The sequence below is a fragment of the Pelobates fuscus genome, chromosome 5 (genome assembly GCF_036172605.1).
Source record: "Pelobates fuscus isolate aPelFus1 chromosome 5, aPelFus1.pri, whole genome shotgun sequence".
NCBI lineage: Eukaryota > Metazoa > Chordata > Amphibia > Anura > Pelobatidae > Pelobates > Pelobates fuscus.
The window spans coordinates 147,401,211-147,425,440 of record NC_086321.1 but is presented as its reverse complement, the minus strand read 5'-3'; the positions used below and the strand labels follow the sequence as shown (position 1 = coordinate 147,425,440).

Here is a 24,230-nt window from a genome sequence, read left to right as displayed (position 1 = left end):
GACATGGTTATGATGTCATCATTTGAACAATTGTTTCTCATCAGTGCATGAGGGAACACTCACTTAATACTGAATTGGCTGGATTGCTGTTCAGTGCGCTAGAGTTGTCCTTAGAGTTTTATTACTAATTTTATCAAAAATCCACACACAGTGTTTCATACACATTGTAAAATTGTGGTACTGTGAACAAACAGTTGGAAACAAAAATGACAGACGAGGCAACAGTCCTTGACATTGAGGAAACGATATCTGAGACCAAAGATTCCAGTACAAAAAGTAAAACTGGATGGTTTCAAAATCTGATATTATGGATACGTTTATTTTGGACAAAACTATGTGATTTCGTAAGGTGTCTCAGACTGCGGGTTTGCAATTGGTGCTCGTTCGCCTGTTTTGAGAAACTGAACATTACAGGGTTTTTCACAGGCAAAGGAAGAGCCGAAAATCTCACCTGTGAGCAAGACATCATCAACTTCCTCAACAATAACCGCAGCAAAGTAACCAGAGACAAGAGCAAACCCAAGGAAATTGAGGTACATAGCTTTATTAGGAAGTATTAGGCTTGAGTAGAGCCTTAATGTACTTGTAATATATGTTATACATTTCATATATCCACCATAAAAGTTATATATTGTTACAAAAAAATGGAGCAACATAATAACAATAAAATTTAGATTTAAAGGACCACTCTAGTGCCAGGAAAACATACTTGTTTTCCTGGCACTATAGTGCCCTGAGGGTGCCCCCAACCTCAGGGACCCCCTCCCGCCGGGCTCTGGAAAGGGGAAAAGGGGTAAAACTTACCTTTTTCCAGCGCTGGGCGGGGAGCTCTCTGTCTCCGATCCTCCTCCGTTCCGCCCCGTCGGCTGAATGCGCACGCGCGGCAAGAGCTGCGCGCGCATTCAGCCGGTCGCATAGGAAAGCATTTACAATGCTTTCCTATGGACGCTTGCATGCTCTCACTGTGATTTTCATAGTGAGAATCACGCAAGCGCCTCTAGCGGCTGTCAGTGAGACAGCCACTAGAGGATTTGGAGGAAGGCTTAACCCATTTATAAACATAGCAGTTTCTCTGAAACTGCTACGTTTATAAAAAAAATGGGTTAACCCTAGCTGGACCTGGCACCCAGACCACTTAATTAAGCTGAAGTGGTCTGGGTGCCTAGAGTGGTCCTTTAAATGTAACTGTTTACATGTTACAAATACAAAATACATACAAACATGAATATATAGTAAGACATGATTAAGGATATCATAGAGATGGTTTAGAGGACTGACAGCTAATTATGACACCCCAGATGTTTCCGAACTACATTCCTATGGCTGGCTGAGCATCATGGGGAATATCGTTGAGAAACAGTGGTTCCAATCTTTGGTTTAGAGTAATAACAATAATACAACATCCAAGTCATATACCAATTAATTAATTACTGTACAACAACTAAGCAGAATCACGGGCACGTTGATACCGGAGAAACTGACGGAAGCGAAGCACAGAGAGATGGACACAGGTTTCTTCAGGAAGGAAGAGATTCTTTATTGGATCACCGATCGGGACTCAGAGGGACTAGCGTCACCAAAATACAGCAAGTTCTGAGTCCCGGACAATAGTGCAGGCTCCTTAACCCCTTAAGGACCAAACTTCTGTAATAAAAGGGAATCATGACATGTCACACATGTCATGTGTCCTTAAGGGGTTATATAGGCACATAACTCCTCCCATATTAAGCTCCACCCGCACATTCTCTTGACCAATCAATACAAATAAGAATTAACTTCCTGCTTGACCGCATGGCCTGTCCAGCACAATGGAGGAGGGGGAATACTACATCCTGTATTCTTGCACATGCTCCGTACACTACTGATCGTATCTTGCCTCGTGCAACCAACTGATCGATACGTCAGCATATGCACGTACAAATGCCACGTGGTAATCTCGGCCTACTAAATTTATTTTTACCGAGATTCCACCACATTCCCCCCTTTGATGCCTCTTGATATTTCACAATTACTTGAGGCATCACTTAACCTTGGTTTGCATACACCGCAAGTTACCATGAACCAGACCAGACTTATCTTATGATGTGAATCTTCAACACTCATCTTCCTGCATTGGTTCTCCCTGATCTAGAGCCTTATACTTATAAATCGCCATTATCTGTGCAGCAGCCTTCCTCTCTGCTATATTTTCTATCAGGCTTTGCACAGACCTAACTACTAAGGGTATAAGACACGGCAGGAGTAGACACAACATTAAAATCAGTAGGACTCCACCTACCACTGCCTTAAGCCCTCCAAACCACTCATACCAGCTACCAAACCAACTACTTGGATTATACCCTTTCCATACCTGAGTAGGCACATGCGCTAGTTTAACCATATGGCTAGTAAGCTCAGCTATTGCTTGCCCTTCGTCATCTATTTGAAGACAGCAATTGCTCAGGTTAAACTTCCCACATACACCTCCCTCTACTGCCAAAAGGTAATCCAAGGCTAATCTATTTTGGTAGACTGCTGTCCTCATCCTGGTGTTATGCTTCGCTAGAAGATTGAGCGCTTGTGATGTCTCGTTAGTAATAATCTCAACCACCGCCTGTAATCTTATAATACGGTTGAGCATATAAATAGGGGTTCTATAACCAAAGGTACCATCCTCAGCCCACGTGGCTGGCCCATAATAATCTATGATACGCTGGGGAGGCCATTCATCATCTTCCCAGGCGCCTATCTCTATGGGTCCCCTTTTCTTCCTATGATTCACATCATACACTTTAACACCTAAAGTCTCACCTGTTTCAATCGGTAACAAGAAGAAGGATGGTTTGAGCATACCCAACACACATGCCCCTTCCCAGTCCTGTGGCAACTCCGAATAGGCTTTCTTACCACAGATCCAGTACAAATTTGCTGGGGCTCTCCAGGTAGATGTGATGGATAAATCAAACCACACATCCTTTAAATTGGCGTATCTAGCAAACGGGTTAGATGGTTCTGAGACATTTGAAGCCGACCACCAAGTTGTATTCTTTGTATCATCATCATAAGCTTTTTGCCCTAGACAAGTTAATTCTCCTACAGAAGTATTATACATTATTCCTTTCCTTGCTATGCAAACATAACCTATGATGGAGGTCTTTAATCTCCACTCAGATTTACCTCTAACACTCATATGATAATCGGCTTGTGTAGATATTAGTTGGTCAACTGCCTCAGAACCGGACATTACCTCCTTTGCTTCCCAAGGCCATTGGTCTCCCATGTTAGTACCTCCACACACATAGCAGTTGGTAACATTAAGACTACCGGCAATACTTTCAGCTAAGTCAATGAACAGGTTTTTAGCATTATGGGGGATCTTATTATCTATACTCATCTCTTCATAAAAGGAATGGTATACTTGATGAGTCTGGGAGGATACCGTATCAGTCTCTATCCCTATGAACAATACTGTCCCAGGATCTAAACCCGTCCCGTATATTTGAAACCCAAATAAATTGCCATATTTGTCTAAGAACTTATCGGGGTTATTTATAAGTATATGGATGGGATTACATTCCATAGACCTACAATATGGGCTGGTAGGCAACTTAGTCACTATCATGTCTTTGTCTACTGTCTGTCCCCAAGTCGCCCACCCCACACAAGACCAATATGGGCAAAAGTTATAGTCTTTATTTGGGCATCTAGGACTCACATATTTATTTTTACTACTGGGACAAATATATTTATCATTAGACCCATACGTCCTCTCCCATCTAAGATCCCCACATACATTCCACGGCTTTCTACCACTTGATATCGCCTTACACGCATCAAATAGCAGAACACCCGAAGAATGTACGGATTCTAACACCGTCTTATTAATTAGGGTTCCCTGAGGATCTCCATTCCTGAGAGTCAACCAAATTGTACAAGGTTGATACTCCGGACTGAAGCACTTAGGTTCTCCTACTCCTAAATGGCACACACTATAGTCTATATTTAGGTATCTGCATCTCGATACATCTCCTTTACACTCGTATTGTGAATGCCAAATTAGGGTTTGGGAAATATGGTTACCTGTTCTCGTAGTCTTAATGCATACCTCACAGCTAGGAGTGTCGGTACCTCTACCTTCCTGAATATAAAAACACACATAAATAAACACTATCAAAAACACATCTTTCGCCGTCATCCTCAGTCTTCGTCCGTGCGAAGGCACCTCAGCTTCCAGGATGTAAGGGCTGCAGGGAATGGAGTTCTGCTCGTCTTCACAGGAGTCCCTTCGAGACTTTCCCTGGCTTATAAACTATACGTCGGTGGGCGGACAGGCTTTATTATGGCCTTCTCACTCACGCACCAAATCCCAAAAATAATAAAATTTGTAATCCACAATAGTTCCTCGTTACTCCGACTGAGTAGTGCGTTTTAACCGGATCTTGCAGGGATTCTCTGGATCTGCTGTAACTTGCCAAGAATCGACTGCTGCTGGTTTAACCCTGGAGTGATGTATCCACGGAGTCACTTCGGCTACTTTTATCGCTGTAGGGGTAGACAAAAGAACAACATAAGGACCTCTCCACTTGGGCCCTAACGGTACATTATTCCACTCTTTAATCCACACTTGATCTCCTGGATGATAACTATGAACAGGGGGATAAATATTCACAGGTAATCTATCTTGTACCCATTTCTGTACCTCCTCCATAGTCTTACCCAACTCTACAACCTGCTGCCGGGTAATTCCTTCTCCCAACTGACTCAAATCCCCCCTTAAGTTACCAAGTACGGGAGGTGGTCGCCCATACATGATTTCAAAAGGAGAGAGGCCCATCCTTCTGGTAGGGGTACTACGGATTCGCAATAGAGCTATAGGTAAGAGAACGTTCCACTTAAGTTGGGTTTCCTGACACATTTTAGCCAACTGATTCTTAATAGTTCTATTCATTCTCTCTACCTTACCAGAGCTCTGGGGTCTATATGCAGTATGAAGCCTCCACTTTATACCAAGCATATGAGTCAGTTGTTGTAGGCACTGATGAACAAAAGCTGGACCATTGTCCGATCCTATAGAACAGGGTAGTCCATATCGGGGTATTATTTCTCGTAGCAGGAATCTCACAACTTCTCCTGCTTTCTCTGTACGAGTAGGACATGCTTCTACCCAGCCTGAATAGGTGCACACAATTACCAGCAGGTAACGATGTCCACCCGATTTAGGCATCACTGTAAAGTCAATTTGTAAATCGGACATGGGGAGTCCCCCCATAAACTGGACTCCTGGTGGCTTTACTGGTCCTTGTCTTGCATTATTTTTAGCACACGTTACACATCTTCGTACAATGGCCTGAGTCAAGTTGGACAATCTTGGTATGTAGAAATGTTTTCTGAGAGATTCTTCAGTACTGTCTCTCCCAGAATGTGTCCCGTTATGATAATTTTGGACAATTTCTACCGCTAGTGATGCTGGTATGACTATTCTTCCATCTTCTAGCTGATACCACTTGTTCTCCAAATACTTTCCTGGTTCAGTCTTTAACCACTCCTCTTCTTGAGCTGTATAAACTGGAGTCCATTGGGACAGTGGAGTTGGTATAAGAGCAGCTATATGCCCCACATACTCCTGTCTTCCTGATTCAGCAGCACGCTTGGCTGCACTATCTGCCATCCGATTTCCCTTGGTTACATCACCATCTCCTCTCAGATGCGCTCGACAATGTATGATACCGACTTCTTTCGGCTCCCACACTGCTTCCAATAGTTGTAAGATTTCAGCTGCGTATTTGATTTCTTTGCCTTCTGAATTCAGTAGTCCTCTTTCTTTATACAAAGCTCCGTGGGCATGAGTGGTTAAAAACGCATATTTGGAGTCCGTGTAGATGTTCACTCTTAAACCTTCAGCCAATTGTAACGCTCGTGTCAGTGCTATCAATTCTGCCTTTTGTGCTGATGTTCCTTTCGCCAGTGGCCGAGCTTCTATCACCTTGTCTATTGTTGTCACTGCATATCCTGCATAGCGGATCCCTTCTTTCACATAACTACTGCCGTCGGTATAATATTGAACATCGGGGTTCTGGATGGGAAAATCACGAAGATCTGGTCTACTTGAGAATACTTCATCCATTACTTCCAAACAATCATGTTGACTTTCAGTAGGTTGTGGCAAAAGGGTAGCTGGATTTAAGGTGTTTACAGTCTCTAAATGCACTCTGGGGTTTTCACACAACATTGCTTGATACTTGGTCATACGGCTATTACTAAACCAATGATTTCCTTTGTAATCCAACAACGTCTGTACTGCATGTGGGACTCGTACATAAAGTTCTTGACCCAGAGTGAGTTTATCGGCTTCAGCTACTAGCAGGGCGGCTGCAGCTACGGCTCTTAGACAAGGTGGAAGTCCGCTGGCCACTGCATCCAATTGCTTAGACATGTAGGCGACAGGTCTTTGCCATGATCCCAAGTACTGTGTCAATACTCCCACAGCCATTCTTCTTTGCTCATGTACATACAGGTAGAATGGTCGTGTGTGATCAGGTAGACCTAATGCTGGGGCACTCATCAAAGCCTTCTTCACATCTTCAAATGCCGTTTGTTGTTCTTGAGTCCATAAGAAGGGGTCGTGCTCTGTACCTTTGATAGCTGCATACAGAGGTTTTGCCAGTATCGCGTAGCTGGGAATCCATATCCTACAGAAGCCTGCTGCCCCCAAGAATTCTCGCACTTGTCTTCTATTCTTGGGTATTGGTATTTGGCAGACAGCTTCTTTTCTCTCTGGCCCCATAATTCTTTGACCTTCAGAGATATGGAATCCCAGATATTTGACAGTTGGCAAACACAACTGAGCCTTCTTTCTAGACACCTTGTATCCTGCCTTCCAGAGAATGTGTAGTAGATCGTGCGTTGCTTGCTGACAGATTTCTTTTGTAACTGCTGCTATCAACAAGTCATCTACATATTGTAACAATACACACTCTCCTGGGATGGACTCGAAATCCAGTAGATCTTGACTTAGGGCTGAACCAAATAGGGTAGGTGAATTTTTAAACCCTTGGGGCAGTCTTGTCCAAGTCATTTGGCGTTTTGAGCCCGTTACAGCGTTCTCCCATTGGAAAGCGAAAATACATTGACTTTCTGCGGCAATTCGGAGGCAAAAGAAGGCATCTTTGAGGTCTAAGGCTGTAAAGTAAGTAGCCCCGCCCGGAATTAAAGCAAGCAGGTTATATGGATTGGGTACAACTGGATGTATACTAACAACCGCATCATTGACTGCTCTCAAGTCCTGCACAGGTCGATACTCATCTGTACCGGGCTTTTGAACAGGCAGCAATGGGGTGTTCCAGGGGGAAGTACAGAATTTTAGGATACCATACCGTATGAACTTATCCAGATAGGATTGGATGTTCTTCTTAGCCTTCTGCGGGATGTGGTATTGTCTTAGGCTCACTGGATAAACCCCAAGTTTTAGTTCAATTTTTATAGGTGGAATATTGCGGGCCAGTCCTGGTGGGTTGTTCTCTGCCCAAACTCCTGGTATGTTAAATAATGTCTCATCACTCCTAGGGTTTTGGCTAGTCAACGCTGTATAAAGTCGCCACTCTTCTTCCTTTGGTACGGATAATGTCATGATACCTGAAGGTCCATTAAACTTTAAGGATGTTGTTCCATTTGGTAGGAACGTAATCTGCGCTTGTAACTTAGATAGCATATCACGTCCCAGCAATTGGACTGGACATTCAGGCATATAAAGGAATTGATGTTTTACTACGTGGCCTCCCAATCTACAGAGTCGACTTTTAAGAACCGGTTTTTCAGCACTTCTTCCAGTTGCTCCTATCACAGTAATAGTCCTTCCAGATGGAGGAGCAACTAGATTAGTCACCACTGAATGTTCAGCACCAGTGTCGATCATGAACGCACTCCTTTTTCCCCCTATTGATACATCGACCATAGGCTCCGCTCGACCAAGGGGGATGGAGCCCGGTCGGTATCAATAGTCCTCCATGACCGTGTCAGCCAACCCTACAAAGTCCCTACCTTCTCTATCGCGGGACCTTTGCGCTGCTGGAATATACCTGTCTTCCCTAACACTTCCTCTGTTCCCATTACTCCCTCTATTACCATTACTCCCTCCGGGGCCTCCTCTACCTCTCGCTCTGCCTCTAAAGTTTCCATAACCTGTCCTAGGTCTGTCTCTCTCACACTGTTCTCTTCGAGGACACTCATTTCTCCAATGCCCTTCTTCCCTACAGTATGCGCACTGATTTCTACTTAGAGGTTCCTCATTCCATCTACTATCGCCTCTATCTGGGCCCCGTCTATCTACGCCTACGATCGCTACCGCTAGCATATCAGCCTTTTTACGCATCTTGCGCTCTTCCTCTTTCTTACTTTCTGTTTCCCTATTCATATAAACCTTATTCGCTACCTCCATTAGTTGGGTGATTGACATACCTGCAAACCCTTCTAACTTTTGTAGCTTGCGCTTAATATCTCCGTAAGCTTGGCTGACAAAGGCGGAGTTCACCATTCGGGAATTGTCTGCGTCTTCCGGATTAAAGGGGGTATACAAGCGGTATGCCTCCAATAATCGGTCATAAAAGACACTGGGCGCTTCATCACTTTTCTGAATCACCTCAACTGTCTTCGACATGTTAATAGCTTTCTTTCCTCCGGCTTTCATGCCAGCAATTATAGCGTCTCTATAGGCTCTGAGTTGAACCATATCAGCACCATTTACATTCCAATCGGGATCGGTGTTGGGATAATGTGTTGCGGCCCATGCTGATGGATTGGCTTGGTTTAAAGTACGGGCTTTATCCTCTAGTGCTTTAATGGCCGCTTGGTTAATCCTTGTCCTTTCCTCATTGTTGAATAAAGTCATTAATAACTGCTGGCAATCAGCCCATGTCGGGTTATGTGTCTGTACTATTGAGGTGAACAGATCAGTCATAGCTTGTGGTTTCTCAGTATACGAGGAATTGTGGGTCTTCCAATTTAAGAGATCGGTTGTCGTGAATGGGACATATACAAAGACTGGGTCAGCATGTGCCATTTGGCCTGCGGCATCGATATAGGCTGACCCGGGATTCAGACGAAGAGGCATCTGATAGTGTTTTAATTGTTGGGCACCGGTCAACTGTCGGGTCTGTATGGGGCTACGTGGAGGGGCGTCAGTCATAGGTTCCAGTCGGGGAGAAATAGGGTATGGGGATGTGGGAGCTTGGTTTTGGGAAAAGGTTGTAAATAAAACACTTCGAGCCGAGCTAGATGAAGCTTGACCGGAAGTCTGAAGTGGCGCCAAATCAGGATATTCGTTTTTAATGGGGGTTGGTTCTGATTCCGGAAGGGGAGATTTAGTACGAGGGGGGGTGGATCCTGTACTGGAGGAGGAAGCGGAAGTGGATGGGAGTAATGAGGGGAGGGTTGCAGGACTTCCTGCATTTGCGTCACTTCTTCTTAACGGAAAGTAAGGGGGCGGCAAAGGGATCTCGGACTCAGGGGGCGTGTCCAAAATGGGCCTAACACCAGTCCTAGTGGACGAACAAGTCCTAGCTACCATGAGGCGACACTGCTCCTCGTGGCATGTCTGGAGCCATTTTGGCGAGTCATTTACGGCCTGTCTCCAACAATCAATATAAGGAAACTGGCCGTAAAGTTCAGGCCTACCCGATACAGCCACGTGTAAGCGCTGTACCAGAGTTGGATCCAAACTGCCACGTGGCGGCCATGCCGCAACCAAAGTAGGCCACTCCCTAGTACACAAAGTGACCAAACGTACAGGAGACATTTTAACCCCAAAATCACAAGTTTTGAATCCCTTTTTAAAATTCTTCACCATACAACCTAAGGGATCCGGGATCGTTGACTGCGACGCACCCATACTTAACAATGGAACGTCGTCGACAACGAATACTATACACGCGTACTATTCAACAGTCACACCCGTTTCCTCTGGCAACAGCACCACGTGGTACGGTTACCAAGTGAAACGTACACAATAACACAATAAACACTCAGGGAATTCCCGTACACACACAGCTGTTACACCAGTCACTAGATAATCAATATTATGCCCTTTGGCGTAACTATACAGTCACCCACGCTATAATTCTCTATATACGAATTACCCGTCTATAACACACCCCAGTAACATCGTCTTTTACAAATAGCGGTTACAGTACGGTTAGCATAGGTCAAAGCACAAGTTAAGGTCACAATACAATTATTAGTGGTTATGGTGTTAAACATGCAATGGACGACAATGATTAGTACTTATATACTGTCAGGGTACCTGAGGCCTCTACCTCTAAGGGAGGTAGAGACTTGGTGGTTTATCCGTCCAGGCGAGCTGTTTCCTCCGTTCCTCGCGGTTCATCCAGTCACTTAAACACCGGCCGCGAGGAATCCACGTCCTTTTCTAGCAGGACGCTCAATACGTGACGTCATGACGCTATCACGAGCGACCTCTCACTCAAGTCTCCGATATCCAATCGGTACTTGTCAGAGGCGTGATTACCATCCAGAGCCAGGGTATTTAAGCTTACTTCTCACTTCAGCTCATTGCCCTGTCGTGGTTCTAGCTTGTCTAGTCACTCAGCGCTCTGGTATTCTTGTTTCCTCTATTGGTTTTGACTCGGCTCGTTGTACTACCCTGCTTCTCTGTTATCCCTTGACCCGGCTTGTCTCTCGCTTATCTGTCTTCTCGTTCCCTCGACCTCGGCTTGTCTCTGACTATTCTCTATTACTCTCGGTACGTTAGTCCGGCCATTCTAAGGCCCGGTATACGTACCTTTCCTCTCTTTGTACTCTGCGTGTTGGATCCCTGTCCCGATCCTGACATTACGACAGGGCCAATGGATCCTGCAGGTACAAACAGTCAGCTTGGTTCTTCGGATCCCAGGTTTGACGCCATGGAGCATAGGATGGATCAGATGGCTTTGGCACTACAGGCACTTTTGTCCCGTGCTAGTAATCCACCTGAGGAGACACGTACTCCTTCTATTCCTCCTGCAGTCTCAGGTCTAGAGGTAGCCACTGTAGGTGCTTCTTCCCGTATTACCCCACCAGTACGTTATGGCGGGTCACCGGAGAAGTGTCGTGGCTTTCTAAACCAGATTAGCATCCATTTCGAATTACAACCCCGCTCTTATCCTACTGATAGAGCGAAGGTTGGATTTATTATCACTCTACTCATTGAAAGAGCTTTGAGATGGGCCAATCCTTTATGGGAGAATGATAACCCACTAGTCTATAATTATAATGCCTTTGTAGCTGCGTTTAGAAGAACTTTTGATCCCCCTGGTAGGAAGGTCAATGCAGCTAGATTACTGTTGCGCCTTAGACAAGACAATCGAACACTTGTGGATTATGCACTAGAGTTCAGGTCCTTGGCGGCAGAAGTTAAGTGGAACGAACAGGCTTATATAGATGTGTTTCTGAATGGGTTATCAGATGTAATCCTTGACGAGGTCGCTACTAGAGAACTCCCTGAAAATTTGGAGGATTTAATTTCTTTTATATCTCGTATTGATGAACGCTTAAGAGAGAGGCTGAACACTCGAGATAGGACCCGTAGACCCTCCTTTAAACTAGCGCCTACCTTTCAAATTTCTGAGTTCGAGGACTTACGTATTCCTGAACCTATGCAGATAGGCAGTACTCATCTCACAGAGAGTGAGAGACAGTACAGGAGAAGGGAGGGCTTATGTATGTATTGTGGAGTCAGGGGTCATTTACGCCTAAACTGTCCCAATCGTTCGGGAAACGCTCGCACCTAAGTTCCTCTAGAGGACAGGCCTTGGGTGTTTCTACTTTGTCCTCTATTCACAACTACAAAGAGCTCAGGCTTCTGCTACCCGTTTCTTTAAAGTGGGAGAAGGGAGTAGTTAAGACTATGGCACTAATCGATTCTGGAGCTGCTGAGAGCTTTATAGATCAGGGTTTTGCTGCCAAGCATGCTATTCCATCCCAGTTAAAAGAGACACCACTGGCCGTTGAGGCCATCGATGGTAGACCGTTACTTGAGCCTGTTATTTTCCATGAGACCATACCGATTAACTTAACTGTTGGCATCCTACATAGAGAAGACATATCCTTACTGCTCATTTCTTCTCCGTCTATTCCCATAGTGCTGGGGTACTCCTGGTTGAGGAGACATAACCCTATTATTAATTGGGAGTCAGGGGAGATAGTTTCGTGGGGACAGAATTGTCAAGAGAAATGCTTGCGGAAAGTCTCACCTCTCGGCTTAACCAATACAGCGGCTAACTCTGATAATCCTACAGAGACACAAATTCCGTCTCAGTATCTAGATTTAAAGGCTGTATTTGACAAAAAGAAAGCCGATACCTTACCCCCACACAGGTCCTTTGATTGCAAAATTAACCTACTCCCTGGTACCATGCCGCCCAGAGGTCATGTATACCCGTTATCTACGAAAGAGAACTCAGTTCTAGAGGAGTATATTCACGAAAATTTAGACAAGGGATTCATTAGAAGGTCCTCCTCCCCTGCCGGGGCTGGATTTTTTTTTGTTAAAAAGAAGGATGGTTCTCTGAGGCCTTGTATTGATTATCGAGGCCTAAATAAGATAACCATTAAAAACGCCTATCCAATCCCCTTGATTACCGAACTCTTCGATCGTTTGAAGGGCTCTACAATTTTCACCAAGTTAGACCTCAGAGGGGCATATAACTTGGTGAGAATCCAGCAGGGACATGAGTGGATGACGGCATTCAATACTCGATATGGTCACTATGAATATACTGTTATGCCTTTTGGGTTATGCAATGCACCAGCTGTATTCCAGGATCTGATAAATGAGGTTCTTAGGGAATTTCAGCAAGATTGCGTCATTGTATACCTAGATGATATACTCATTCATTCTAGTGACATTGAGATTCATCACAAGCAAGTCAGGAGGGTTTTGCACAAGCTTCTTCAGCATGGCTTGTACTGCAAGTTGGAGAAATGTAGCTTTGATCAAACCCAGGTAACCTTTCTCGGCTATGTGATCTCTGGGGAGGGATTTAAGATGGATCCGGATAAGCTCCAATCCATTCTAGAGTGGCCTTTACCCAAAGGTCTTAAAGCCGTACAGAGATTTATTGGTTTTTCTAATTATTATAGGCGCTTTATTAAGGGCTATTCTTCCATTATCGCACCTATCACTAACATGACCAAACAGGGGGCTGATACTAAGAATTGGACTACTGAAGCTCTCCTGGCGTTCAAAACTCTCAAGGAGCTTTTCGCTTCCGCTCCAATTTTAGTTCACCCCGACACTTCTCTGCCTTTTTTACTTGAGGTAGACGCATCAGAGACTGGTTTAGGTGCTGTCCTATCTCAAAGGTTGGGTGTTGATAAACCATTACATCCATGTGGATTTTTCTCTAAAAAATTGACCGGTACTGAGAGCAGGTATGACATTGGTGACAGAGAATTACTAGCGGTTATCAAGGCTTTGAAAGAGTGGAGACATTTATTGGAAGGTACTTTACATCCTGTTACCATTCTGACAGACCACAAAAACTTGTCTTATATCGGAGAGGCCAAACGTCTGTCCTCCAGGCAGGCTCGTTGGTCGTTGTTTCTTACCCATTTCAATTACGTTCTGACTTACAGACCTGGGTCAAAGAATTCTAAAGCCGATGCGCTATCTCGCCAATATGAGCCCTCTGCCTCAGTTGAACCACTGTTGTCCTCCATTGTACCCAAATGCAATATTATTGCTAATACCAGTCTCAAAATTCATTCTCCGCTACTTGACCAGATCTTGAAGTCACAACATCTAGCTCCTGGAAACACTCCTGAGGGAAGAAACTTTGTTCCTCCTGAACTTCAACTGGAGCTCTTACAATGCTTTCACGAAAGTAAAATAGCTGGTCATCCTGGTATTCGCAAGACATACTCTCTGATATCCAAGGATTTCTGGTGGCCTTCACTTCGAAAAGATATTGAGGAGTTCGTCGCAGCTTGTGAGACTTGTGCCAAGACTAAACTACTTCATGCATCTCCATGTGGTCTGTTACACCCCTTGGACATTCCTGAGAAACCTTGGTCCTGTTTGTCCATAGACTTTATCGTTGATTTGCCTGCTTCCAAGAGACAGACTGTTATTCTCACGGTGGTGGATAGATTTACTAAGATGGCCCATTTCGTGCCATTACCTAAACTTCCGACTTCTCCTGAATTGGCGGAGATTTTTGCGAGAGAGGTTTTTCGCCTACATGGGATTCCTTCAGAGATTGTTTCTGATAGAGGTTCTCAATTTGTCTCACGTTTCTGGAGATCCTTTTGTTCTCAAATGGGCATCAAATTGAACTTCTCCTCTGCCTATCACCCTCAGTCTAACGGAGCTGCTGAACGTACTAATCAAAAGATCGAACAGTATCTACGTTGCTTTGTTTCCGAACACCAGGACGATTGGGTCGGTCTGATTCCTTGGGCGGAGTTCGCACACAATAACCTTGTTTGCGATTCAACTCGCTCTAGCCCTTTCTTCATGAACTATGGCTTTCATCCTTCGATTTTTCCTTCGGTTTCCTCTTCTCAGGGGATACCGTCGGTTGATGATCATGTCGCCAACCTGAAGAAATTATGGGATCAGACTCGGCAAATTCTATTACATAGTTCCTCGCTGTTCAAGAAACACGCTGACAAGCATAGAAGAGCGGCTCCTGTTTTTGTTCCTGGGGATAGGGTATGGTTGAGTACCAAGAATATTCGCCTAAAAGTTCCATCTATGAAATTTGCTCCTCGTTACATAGGCCCTTACAGGGTTCTCACTCGTATCAATCCGGTTGCGTATCGCCTTGCTCTGCCACCTGCCTTACGCATTCCTAACTCCTTTCATGTCTCCTTGTTGAAACCTCTTATTTGCAACAAATTCTCCTCTAAGGCCTCCTCACCTCGTCCTGTTCAGGTGGAGGGTCGGGAGGAGTACGAGGTCAGCTCCATCATTGACTCCAGAATTTCAAGGGGAAAATTGCAATATCTGGTCAACTGGAGGGGATATGGTCCTGAGGAGAGGAGTTGGGTACCTCAGGAGGACGTTCATGCTTCTCGCCTTCGCAGAGCATTTCACCTCCGCTTCCCATCTCGCCCCGGTTCATTCCGCCCGGTGGGCGTATCTGAGAGGGGGGGTACTGTCAGGGTACCTGAGGCCTCTACCTCTAAGGGAGGTAGAGACTTGGTGGTTTATCCGTCCAGGCGAGCTGTTTCCTCCGTTCCTCGCGGTTCATCCAGTCACTTAAACACCGGCCGCGAGGAATCCACGTCCTTTTCTAGCAGGACGCTCAATACGTGACGTCATGACGCTATCACGAGCGACCTCTCACTCAAGTCTCCGATATCCAATCGGTACTTGTCAGAGGCGTGATTACCATCCAGAGCCAGGGTATTTAAGCTTACTTCTCACTTCAGCTCATTGCCCTGTCGTGGTTCTAGCTTGTCTAGTCACTCAGCGCTCTGGTATTCTTGTTTGCTCTATTGGTTTTGACTCGGCTCGTTGTACTACCCTGCTTCTCTGTTATCCCTTGACCCGGCTTGTCTCTCGCTTATCTGTCTTCTCGTTCCCTCGACCTCGGCTTGTCTCTGACTATTCTCTATTACTCTCGGTACGTTAGTCCGGCCATTCTAAGGCCCGGTATACGTACCTTTCCTCTCTTTGTACTCTGCGTGTTGGATCCCTGTCCCGATCCTGACATATACAGTGTCAGTAAATATACAGGGTTATGGTACCGTGCACTATAATACAGCAACACACTATTAACACTCTCGCTAGACGGCTGAGCTCGCGCTATCTAACAAGATATACACTTTACTAAACAATCTTTATCACATTTACAATTCCCAACTAAACTATTGGCCAGTACCTTGAATGGACTACCTAAAAACAATCTACATACGTTTTGGTTAGCCACACTGCCCAATCACCATATATAGCGAGCTAGAGGACCGAATTTACACAGACGCCTCTTAGTCGCACTATCAAAAGTCTAGTGGGTTCCAAATTTACACGCCTTCCCACTTAGCCCAGATAGGATGAGAGCTAGCGAACCGAATTTACACAGACGCCGCTTAGTCTCCCGGTCCCTCCGACCTAGCGAACAAAATATACACCCTAGAACGCTAGTCTAGACAAGACACCGGTGTCCGGCTAGGGCTATTTACACCAGAGCCCCGCCTGACTAACAAAATCAAACGGTCTGACTAAAGAGCGTTCGATCGAGCGGTGCGCCTTCGCTCCTTCCCTCCGACAGAGGGGGCGGATACACAGATTCAAACCCCTTTGGGCCTACCGCACAATCGGTATACCCCTAGTGGGTCCTGCCGTCTAAAACAGCAGTTGTCTTACCTCCTCGTTCCTGAACCTGAGTTCACACTCATCGACGGGGACACCCCAGCACTTCTCACGTAGAGGCCGATGATCTCCTGGACAACAGACCAGTGGCGCCGAGACGAAGGGAGGTCCACGCAGAAGTTCAGGGGTGCAGCCGTAGAGAACGTGGGCAAAGATAGACCGTCTCACGCCTCTGCCTCTCAGCTACCGTTGAACGATGAGCTTCCCGGCCAATGCACCAAATGATACCGGAGAAACTGACGGAAGCGAAGCACAGAGAGATGGACACAGGTTTCTTCAGGAAGGAAGAGATTCTTTATTGGATCACCGATCGGGACTCAGAGGGACTAGCGTCACCAAAATACAGCAAGTTCTGAGTCCCGGACAATAGTGCAGGCTCCTTATATAGGCACATAACTCCTCCCATATTAAGCTCCACCCGCACATTCTCTTGACCAATCAATACAAATAAGAATTAACTTCCTGCTTGACCGCATGGCCTGTCCAGCACAATGGAGGAGGGGGAATACTACATCCTGTATTCTTGCACATGCTCCGTACACTACTGATCGTATCTTGCCTCGTGCAACCAACTGATCGATACGTCAGCATATGCACGTACACATGCCACGTGGTAATCTCGGCCTACTAAATTTATTTTTACCGAGATTCCACCACAACGTAAGATCCATTCTTCAAATGAAAATTTAGCCCAGTGACCCATTCTACCATTGCATTGTAGTTTATAACATAAATGTAGCAAATAAATAAATAGACTCATCCCAAAGTGAAAGGTGGGTTCATTACACCTAGGAAGGCAGTGACGCTGTAAAAAAGCATTTATTCAGAACAATTGCATGCGCCTAATTTGGGATTTAGGAACCACTGCTCTACTATGCAGTTCTATATATGTAAGTCTTTGGGAAGTGGTGATCACAGGCAGATTATCTGCAGGATACCTACATAGGGCCTGATAGGTCATGGGAGATCAGGATTTAAAAAAAATCAATTCACAAGGCATAGGGAAATGGGTGTATTAGGGCATATGGTAGAGAGGCTGGGAGTGAAAAGAGACTGGGAAGAGAGAATAGGCCTATAGTAGTGGAGCTGCGTGGGGATATCTGGCTATGGCAATGGAGTAGGGTAGATGGGACTGGGGTTTGGATTGGGATAATGGGAGTGAGGCTGTGGAGGGGCGAATAACACTTGCTGGGTATAGTGGAATGTGTCAATGGCAGTAGATATAAATATTCTACTAACAAACTGAACATTATAACCATTAGCAATATTTACAAAGCTCCAACATTTTCCATAGGGAGGTACAGTGACCAAGTCAAAAATAATGATTTATTTTCACCTTCTTGTGAAAAAAGGGCATTCTGTAACTCCACACATTGATCTGCCAATTCATTACACGAAGACTGGCTGGATGAGCACGCAAAACACATTTATGTTTGTAGACATTTTTATACATTATGCGTTTTGTTGACTGTGAGTGTGTTTGTTTTTTCTCTTTCTTTAGAACCTGCCACAGTCAGTGAAATTAAACACCAAGAAAATTGGCCTAATCAACTTGGGAAACACATGTTTTATGAACAGTGTATTGCAAGCATTATTCATGGCAGCAGAGTAAGTTATGCTTTATTTCACACCAGGGCTGGACTGGGAAAATAATTCAGCCCAGGTATTTAAACGCAGAGCAGCCCAGTTGAAGGGGGCAGGGACAGAACGTGGGTGTTTCATGTCATCATTGATGACATGCACGCCACCTCAAAGTGAGTATGCTAATCTGCTGTCACTCCAGGGAAGAGCACTTGCATGGGACCAATGTCCTGTGTTTATTTAACAAAGCACAGCTCTGCAATCTCTGGTGTCCCTATAATATGGATAACAAAGGACAAAAGTGGGGCATGGCCAGTAAAGGGTGTTGTGCATGTGTAGGGGGGCTTTCTGTGGCACTGTATGTGGTTGGAGGCCGATTGTGGGATTGCGTGTGCATAGAGGTGACTGTTTGTGGTGTAGTGTGTATGTGTGTGTGTAAAGGAGTCTGTGGTGTACGATGTGTGGCTAGGCACTGTAGTGTGTATATGTTTCCACTGGATGTAAAGTGTGTGCATCTAGGGGCTGTAGAGATTGTGTGTGTGTCTGTGTGTGTGTGTCTGTCTGTCTGACTAGCAGTTGTTGAGAGAGAGAGAGAAAGCATTTAAGTATATTTGTAGTACTTCTAGAGCATACGTGTATCGGGACTGTAGTGTGCATGTGGGTGTATCTGGGGATTGTAGCGTGTTACAGGAGCAGTAATGTGCCTTTTTATGTATAGGGGCTGTAGTTTGTGTGAACAGGGTAGTTTGTGTTTCAGTGTAGTGTTTATCCATGGACTGTAGTGTGTGAGTCCAGGTGCTATAGAGAGTGTTTGTGTGTCTAGATGGTGTGTGTGCATCTAGGGGCTGTCGTGTGCGTATGTGTGTATCTAATGTTTATGTATGTGGACTGTTGTGTGTGTATATTAATATAAGCTGTAGTGTGTGTATGGGGCTACAGTGAGTTAGCATTGGGGCTGCTGTGTGCATTTATTTTGTATCTCGTATAAGTTGGAATGTCCAAGAATAAGATGTAAAACACATGTTTTTATTTCAGTTTTAGGAGGTACGTGTTATCTCTGAATCTGAGTGGTTGCCAATCACTGATGGAGAAATTGAAACATCTTTTCAAGAAGTTATCTCATACAAACAAGGTATGTTTTTCAAGGGACATTTCAAGCACCCTAACCACTATAGTACTCTGGCCTCCCCCCTCTCCCCAATTTGTAAGTAGTCAAACCATTGTAGACCAGGTTGACTTCTTACCTAGGATCAGCACGGCGCCGTTCTACACCCACAGTACTTCTGACAGACAGCTTTCCACTATTTGAGTTAAGCCTGGCGATACAGGGTTTAGCATAGAAGGGCAAATGGAAGATCCTGTCTAGGAGTTTCTGACTCTCCAAGTTAAGTAGCGGAGACATGGCATATGTGGACCCCTGGTAAAAAAGTGATGCCTTGGTAAAACGCATTGACTACTAAAAAAAGGGGTGGGGGAAGGGGGGAAACCAGGGACAGGGCCTCTTCTGGCACCATTAACCACTACAGCACACTGTAGTGGTTATGGTGCCTAGCGCATTTCCTTATTTATAGAAATTCTGAAAGTTCCAATTTGCTTAACATTAAAAAAACTAACTATAGGGGCGGGGCCTGACACTCAGTGGTCGCGCCTACAGCGTGGAAACAGAGGACGTGGCTCGGAAAGGCATATACATGCCAAGAGTCTGGTCCTGCATCTGACTGCTGCCGTCCTGAACCTCAGTCCAAACTGGGTCGTACCCCTGGTAACTGCACTTCACACAGGAGACGATGTCCGGTTAAACAGGCATCGAAATCTGTACATGAGGGCACGGAAAGGCGGGTCTGTGGCACATGATACCCTCGGGATCAAGACTCTAGGAGATCGGCTACTGAGCACAAAGGGGCCATGAGGGGTCGCTTACATAGGCTGCCTTACGTTGATAATAGACACAGCAAGAATATTCCAATGGTGCCCAATTTAGGCATAGGCTGACAGTCCCTCCTGTACATAATCCATAGCCCTCACCTTGGGCCTTGAGCTAGGGCTCATTTATTCACCATCCCAGTTGTCCAATGTACCATTCACATTTATTTAGTCTATTTGCTTGGTTTTAATCTTATCCCCCAGCCAAATCAGCATCCTGGAGAATCTGGTCTATGTATTTCAACACCCAGTAGCAATGATAAATTGTTTGAGATGCAGATGTGTGCTTTCTATGTTTTTCCCTCTTATCTCTCACATCTCTGCTCCATACACCATCTAGTTTAATTTTAATCCTAAAAATGTGCCATGACATTGTTTCACACTGTTATTGCTTAGTTTGCTAATGCTGTTGTGTCTTCACAATCTCATGTATTAGCTTTTGCACAACAAAAATAAAGAATATATATAAAAAAAACTAACTATACACTTTTATTAGTTAAAATACAGCACAAAACTTGTTTAAAACCAATTTTACACAAATCCTAAGCAATACATATGAATGGGCATGCCCACCTATCAGTTGCAAAAATCTGAAATCTATAATACAGTGTGCGTCATTGAGTCACTTCATTTAAGTTGAATAAAAGAGTTAAAAAAAATAACAATAAAGTTAACCTAGCCTTAAAATGGGCATACAAAAACAATGCCTTATGTCAATCACTGTGCCTTTCTCTTGCCAGTACAACATTTTAAATTAATGTATTTTTCCATTTCTAACCAGCGAATAGCTTATGCACCTTGTGAATTTTTTATGGCTTCAAGACCACCTGGGTCCAGTCCTAATTCCCAGGAAAACTCTGCCGAGTATCTCAGATTCCTTCTAAACAGGTACATATACTTGGTCTATACTTAGTCTTTTTAACTAGTAATTGTTGACTAGTTGTTGTCGTCATTCATACCTTAAACATTGTGAAGAATAGCAAAATACACAATATTAAACGGTATTATTGAATTCATTTTAACTGATAATTTAGGAGGTGTTTCTTTATAAAATAGCTCAAGTTCATTGCTAAAATCTACATATTAGCTAATTAGTCTTTAAAATATACACTCTATGGGCATAAGACAAATGTTGAAGCTTTTAAATTTCCGTTGTTCTTGCCTTATATTTGTTTGTGCATTAGATTGCAAGAAGAGGAGAAATCAACACAGAATTCAACACCTCGGAGCACAGGACTGGGGAAGGAAGAAAAAACTGTGATAGAAAGCATGTTTGGGGGAAAGCTGAAAACAAACACTTGGTGTAAGACATGCAGAAGCACCTCCCAGAAGAGAGAAGATTTCACTGATCTTCCTCTGGCTTTCTCTTCATTTGTCAAACCAGCACCGGTAATGGCATGCTCTACCAAGGAAAAACATTACGATTCTGTTACAATCAATATGACCCCAGCTGCAGAATCACCCACTAGCAACATCTCATGTCAAACAACTGGAGAGGAAAAGACACAGGAAACACCTACGGTAAAAGACCTGCTAACTAGTTTCCTGGCACCAGAGGTTCTCGATGGAGATAATAAGTATCAGTGTCAAACATGTGCTTCCCTCCAGACTGCAGAAAGGACTAAGATGATCGTGGAAGAGCCACAATATCTCATTTTAACTTTACTGCGATTTGCCTATGATACAATCTGCAATGTGAAGCATAAGATATTGGATCCTGTGTCCATTCCACTCGTACTGGATTTGCCTGTAGAGAGATCAACATCTCGGGCTGCATCAGCAGATCAGACACTGGAGAATGAGAATAGAAGACCTGAGGAAGAAGACCTGTCACATAACCAACAACAAGTGCCCTATGTTTTAAATTCTGTTGTGGTCCATTCTGGGTTATCATCTGACAGTGGTCACTATTATTCTTATGCGAGGGACATATCTGATAATTCAGGGTGTTCACATTCTGAAAAACACTCTTCGGCCCTCGGCTCTGTGAATGGAAATGAAGAATGGTTTCTGTTTGATGACAGCAGTGTTTCCAGGAAAACAACACACTTCGTATTAAACAGACAGCCTTCCCTGGCCACACCATATATACTGATTTATAAAAAATCCAACTGTGGGGAGACGCAAAGTGTTTAGCCTAGCTAAGCAAGAGGAGTCTAAGTCACCGAGGATATTCCACTTCAGAAGGAGCCCAGAAATATAATTAGAAGACATAATAAAGAATATGTAGACATGTAAAAGCAACTTTCATGTATTTTAATAAATAATATATGCTTAATTAAAATGTGTTGAAATAGTGTTCAAATTCCTACACCTTTATGGGCCTCCATGTATCCCCTTACCTACTTTACCCATGTCATATTATATAACGTAACTATATGGAAATATTACCATTCATTCATATTATTTAATCTCATAATGTCATTTCAATCATCTCCCTATCTCAAAGATATTTGTTTCACCTTTCAAATTATAATAAAAAGTAAAAGGGAGTCGAAAAGTAGCCTAACTGTAATGCCAAGAGTCCAAACAGCTAGTAAACACAACAGATTTTCTAGGGGTTAAACCATTTCATTATAATAGTTTTTTTTTTTTTCAATTCTTTATTTTGACGTGCATGTGGGTAACAAGCATTCTCGCTATGCCACAACAGTAAAAGCGAGATAAGAATAAACAGTGGAGTTAACAGTGTAGGCATTTTGGCTTGACTGCGCACATTTTTGTTTTTGTAGTGAACGAGATTGGTACACGGTTAACGTATCGAGTAAAATAACATGTAAAATAACGGTAGACATTCCGCTTAAAATCAGGAGTGTGTGGACATTAAACCTGGTTTAGACCCATACGATTAGCAATGCTTCTAGGGCTGGACAGGTGTCTGAGTGTTGCTAGATTGAACATGCCCTTTGGCCGGGGCTTTACATGAGACAAGTGAGGCAGGCAGGTGATTTGAATGGCGAGAAAGGTTTAGGTTGATTGAGGTACAATCTCCCCTGTACTTAAAACAATTTCTGTAGTTCTGCTTAAGGGGGCGGGGTCAAATGATTAAATCTAGGAGGCATAATACTGCAATGCGTAATCTAATAGAAGTATGGGTCACAGCCCATTGTACAGTCGGCTGTAAGTGTGATTCAGGCAGTATGTTATGACCCATAGGTATGGATATGGCGTGGATGGCGGTAGTTCTGCTCATGGTATATAGAGTAATCTATTCCCTAGCTTGTGTGTGCAAATGCTGTATGGTAATAAGTAGGGAATCAAAGAGTATGTGTGAGGAAACACATAATATGTATCATAAGAGAGATATGCTTATATCTGCTAAACAATATGAAACTTTGCATCACTTAAAAAAGGATAAAAGAAAATATAGGAGGCCGGATAGCGTCCGTTGTGTGTGTGTAGATTTTACGCCATATCCCTTACTTTGCAGTGGGTAAGGTGAATGGTCAATGAGTCATTGATGTTGAGACTGCTTAACCAATGCCAGCCAGATGGTAAACAGAGTCTCGTAACCAGGATGAGTGCTGTAGGCGTCCCCGGCTTACAGAGGGTCGACAAGTTGGTCCTTTCGCTAGCAGGGATTCCCTTGGTACCTCAGTGGGAGTATGAGCTCTGGCTTTATCCTGCCACCATTGTAGCTGTCTCATGTGAGGGGTCTCCTTCTTAGCCCCATGCGGTCGAGTAGTTTTGCGAGCAGGCTGTGGAGGCAATCTCGGAGGATGGCGTCTAGCGGCTTTCTGTCCGCGTGGGTGTTGTGCTGCTGCCATACTCCTGGTGGCTTTCTGCCCAGATGGACGTGCGCGGTTGGTTGCTGCTATGTTTGGAGTCGTCTCCTCTTCATGTTGCCTCCGAGTCTCCTGTGCTGTCCAAGCAGCCAGTGCCGTCATACTCAAGCGGGCCTCCCATTTCGCCCATAAGAGCTCAAAGGCGGCCTCCAGTGCATCCACAGATGCCAGAGGTGAGTGGGTCGGATGCTGTTGGCTCTGCAGTGCAATACCGTCAGCCATCTTGTTTGGGTCTCGTGGTGTCCATCGGTCGGGGTTGCGACCTGGAGCGTCCCGAAGGTGAGCGCTATGTGTGGGTAGGTAGACCGGGATAACCTCCACCGGTCCGGGGGGGGGGGGTGAACGGGGGTCTCTGCACGTGGAGGTAGCCAGTCTTGGCGGCAGGAGAGCGGCCGTCTCTCCCGCGCCCACCATGTGAGTAGGCCTCTGAGAGGATGGCGTTCGTCCTGTCGCTTGGGTGGTGTCATTATGCTCCGCTCAGTGTCACCTCTTGTTTGGTGTCCTTTGTGTCATGATTAGTCGCCGTTTGGGTTGTGAAAATCCGTTTTATTTGATGCTTGATGCAGGAGCTCCTGAGGTTCGCATCCTCTCAGATC

The 24,230-nt window shown here is 44.6% G+C and overlaps 1 protein-coding gene across 1 annotated transcript; it reads left to right on the top strand.

The window, feature by feature from the left end:
* The first annotated feature begins 206 nt into the window (after positions 1-206).
* LOC134610486 (ubiquitin carboxyl-terminal hydrolase 38-like) lies at positions 207-21,985 on the top strand. The gene is made up of 6 exons (XM_063453455.1): positions 207-276; positions 427-533; positions 17,847-17,953; positions 18,962-19,058; positions 20,631-20,737; positions 21,034-21,985. Exons 1-6 carry the CDS (start codon positions 207-209, stop codon positions 21,983-21,985), a joined length of 1,440 nt encoding a protein of 479 aa, XP_063309525.1.
* The last annotated feature ends 2,245 nt before the right edge of the window (positions 21,986-24,230 follow it).

Coding starts and splice junctions, on each gene's coding strand:
- LOC134610486 (XM_063453455.1), top strand. CDS start 207: ATGACAGACGAGGCAACAGTCCTTGACATTGAGGAAACGATATCTGAG. Junction 534..17,846: donor GCAAACCCAAGGAAATTGAG/GTACATAGCTTT, acceptor CTCTTTCTTTAG/AACCTGCCACAGTCAGTGAA. Junction 20,738..21,033: donor CTCAGATTCCTTCTAAACAG/GTACATATACTT, acceptor TTTGTGCATTAG/ATTGCAAGAAGAGGAGAAAT.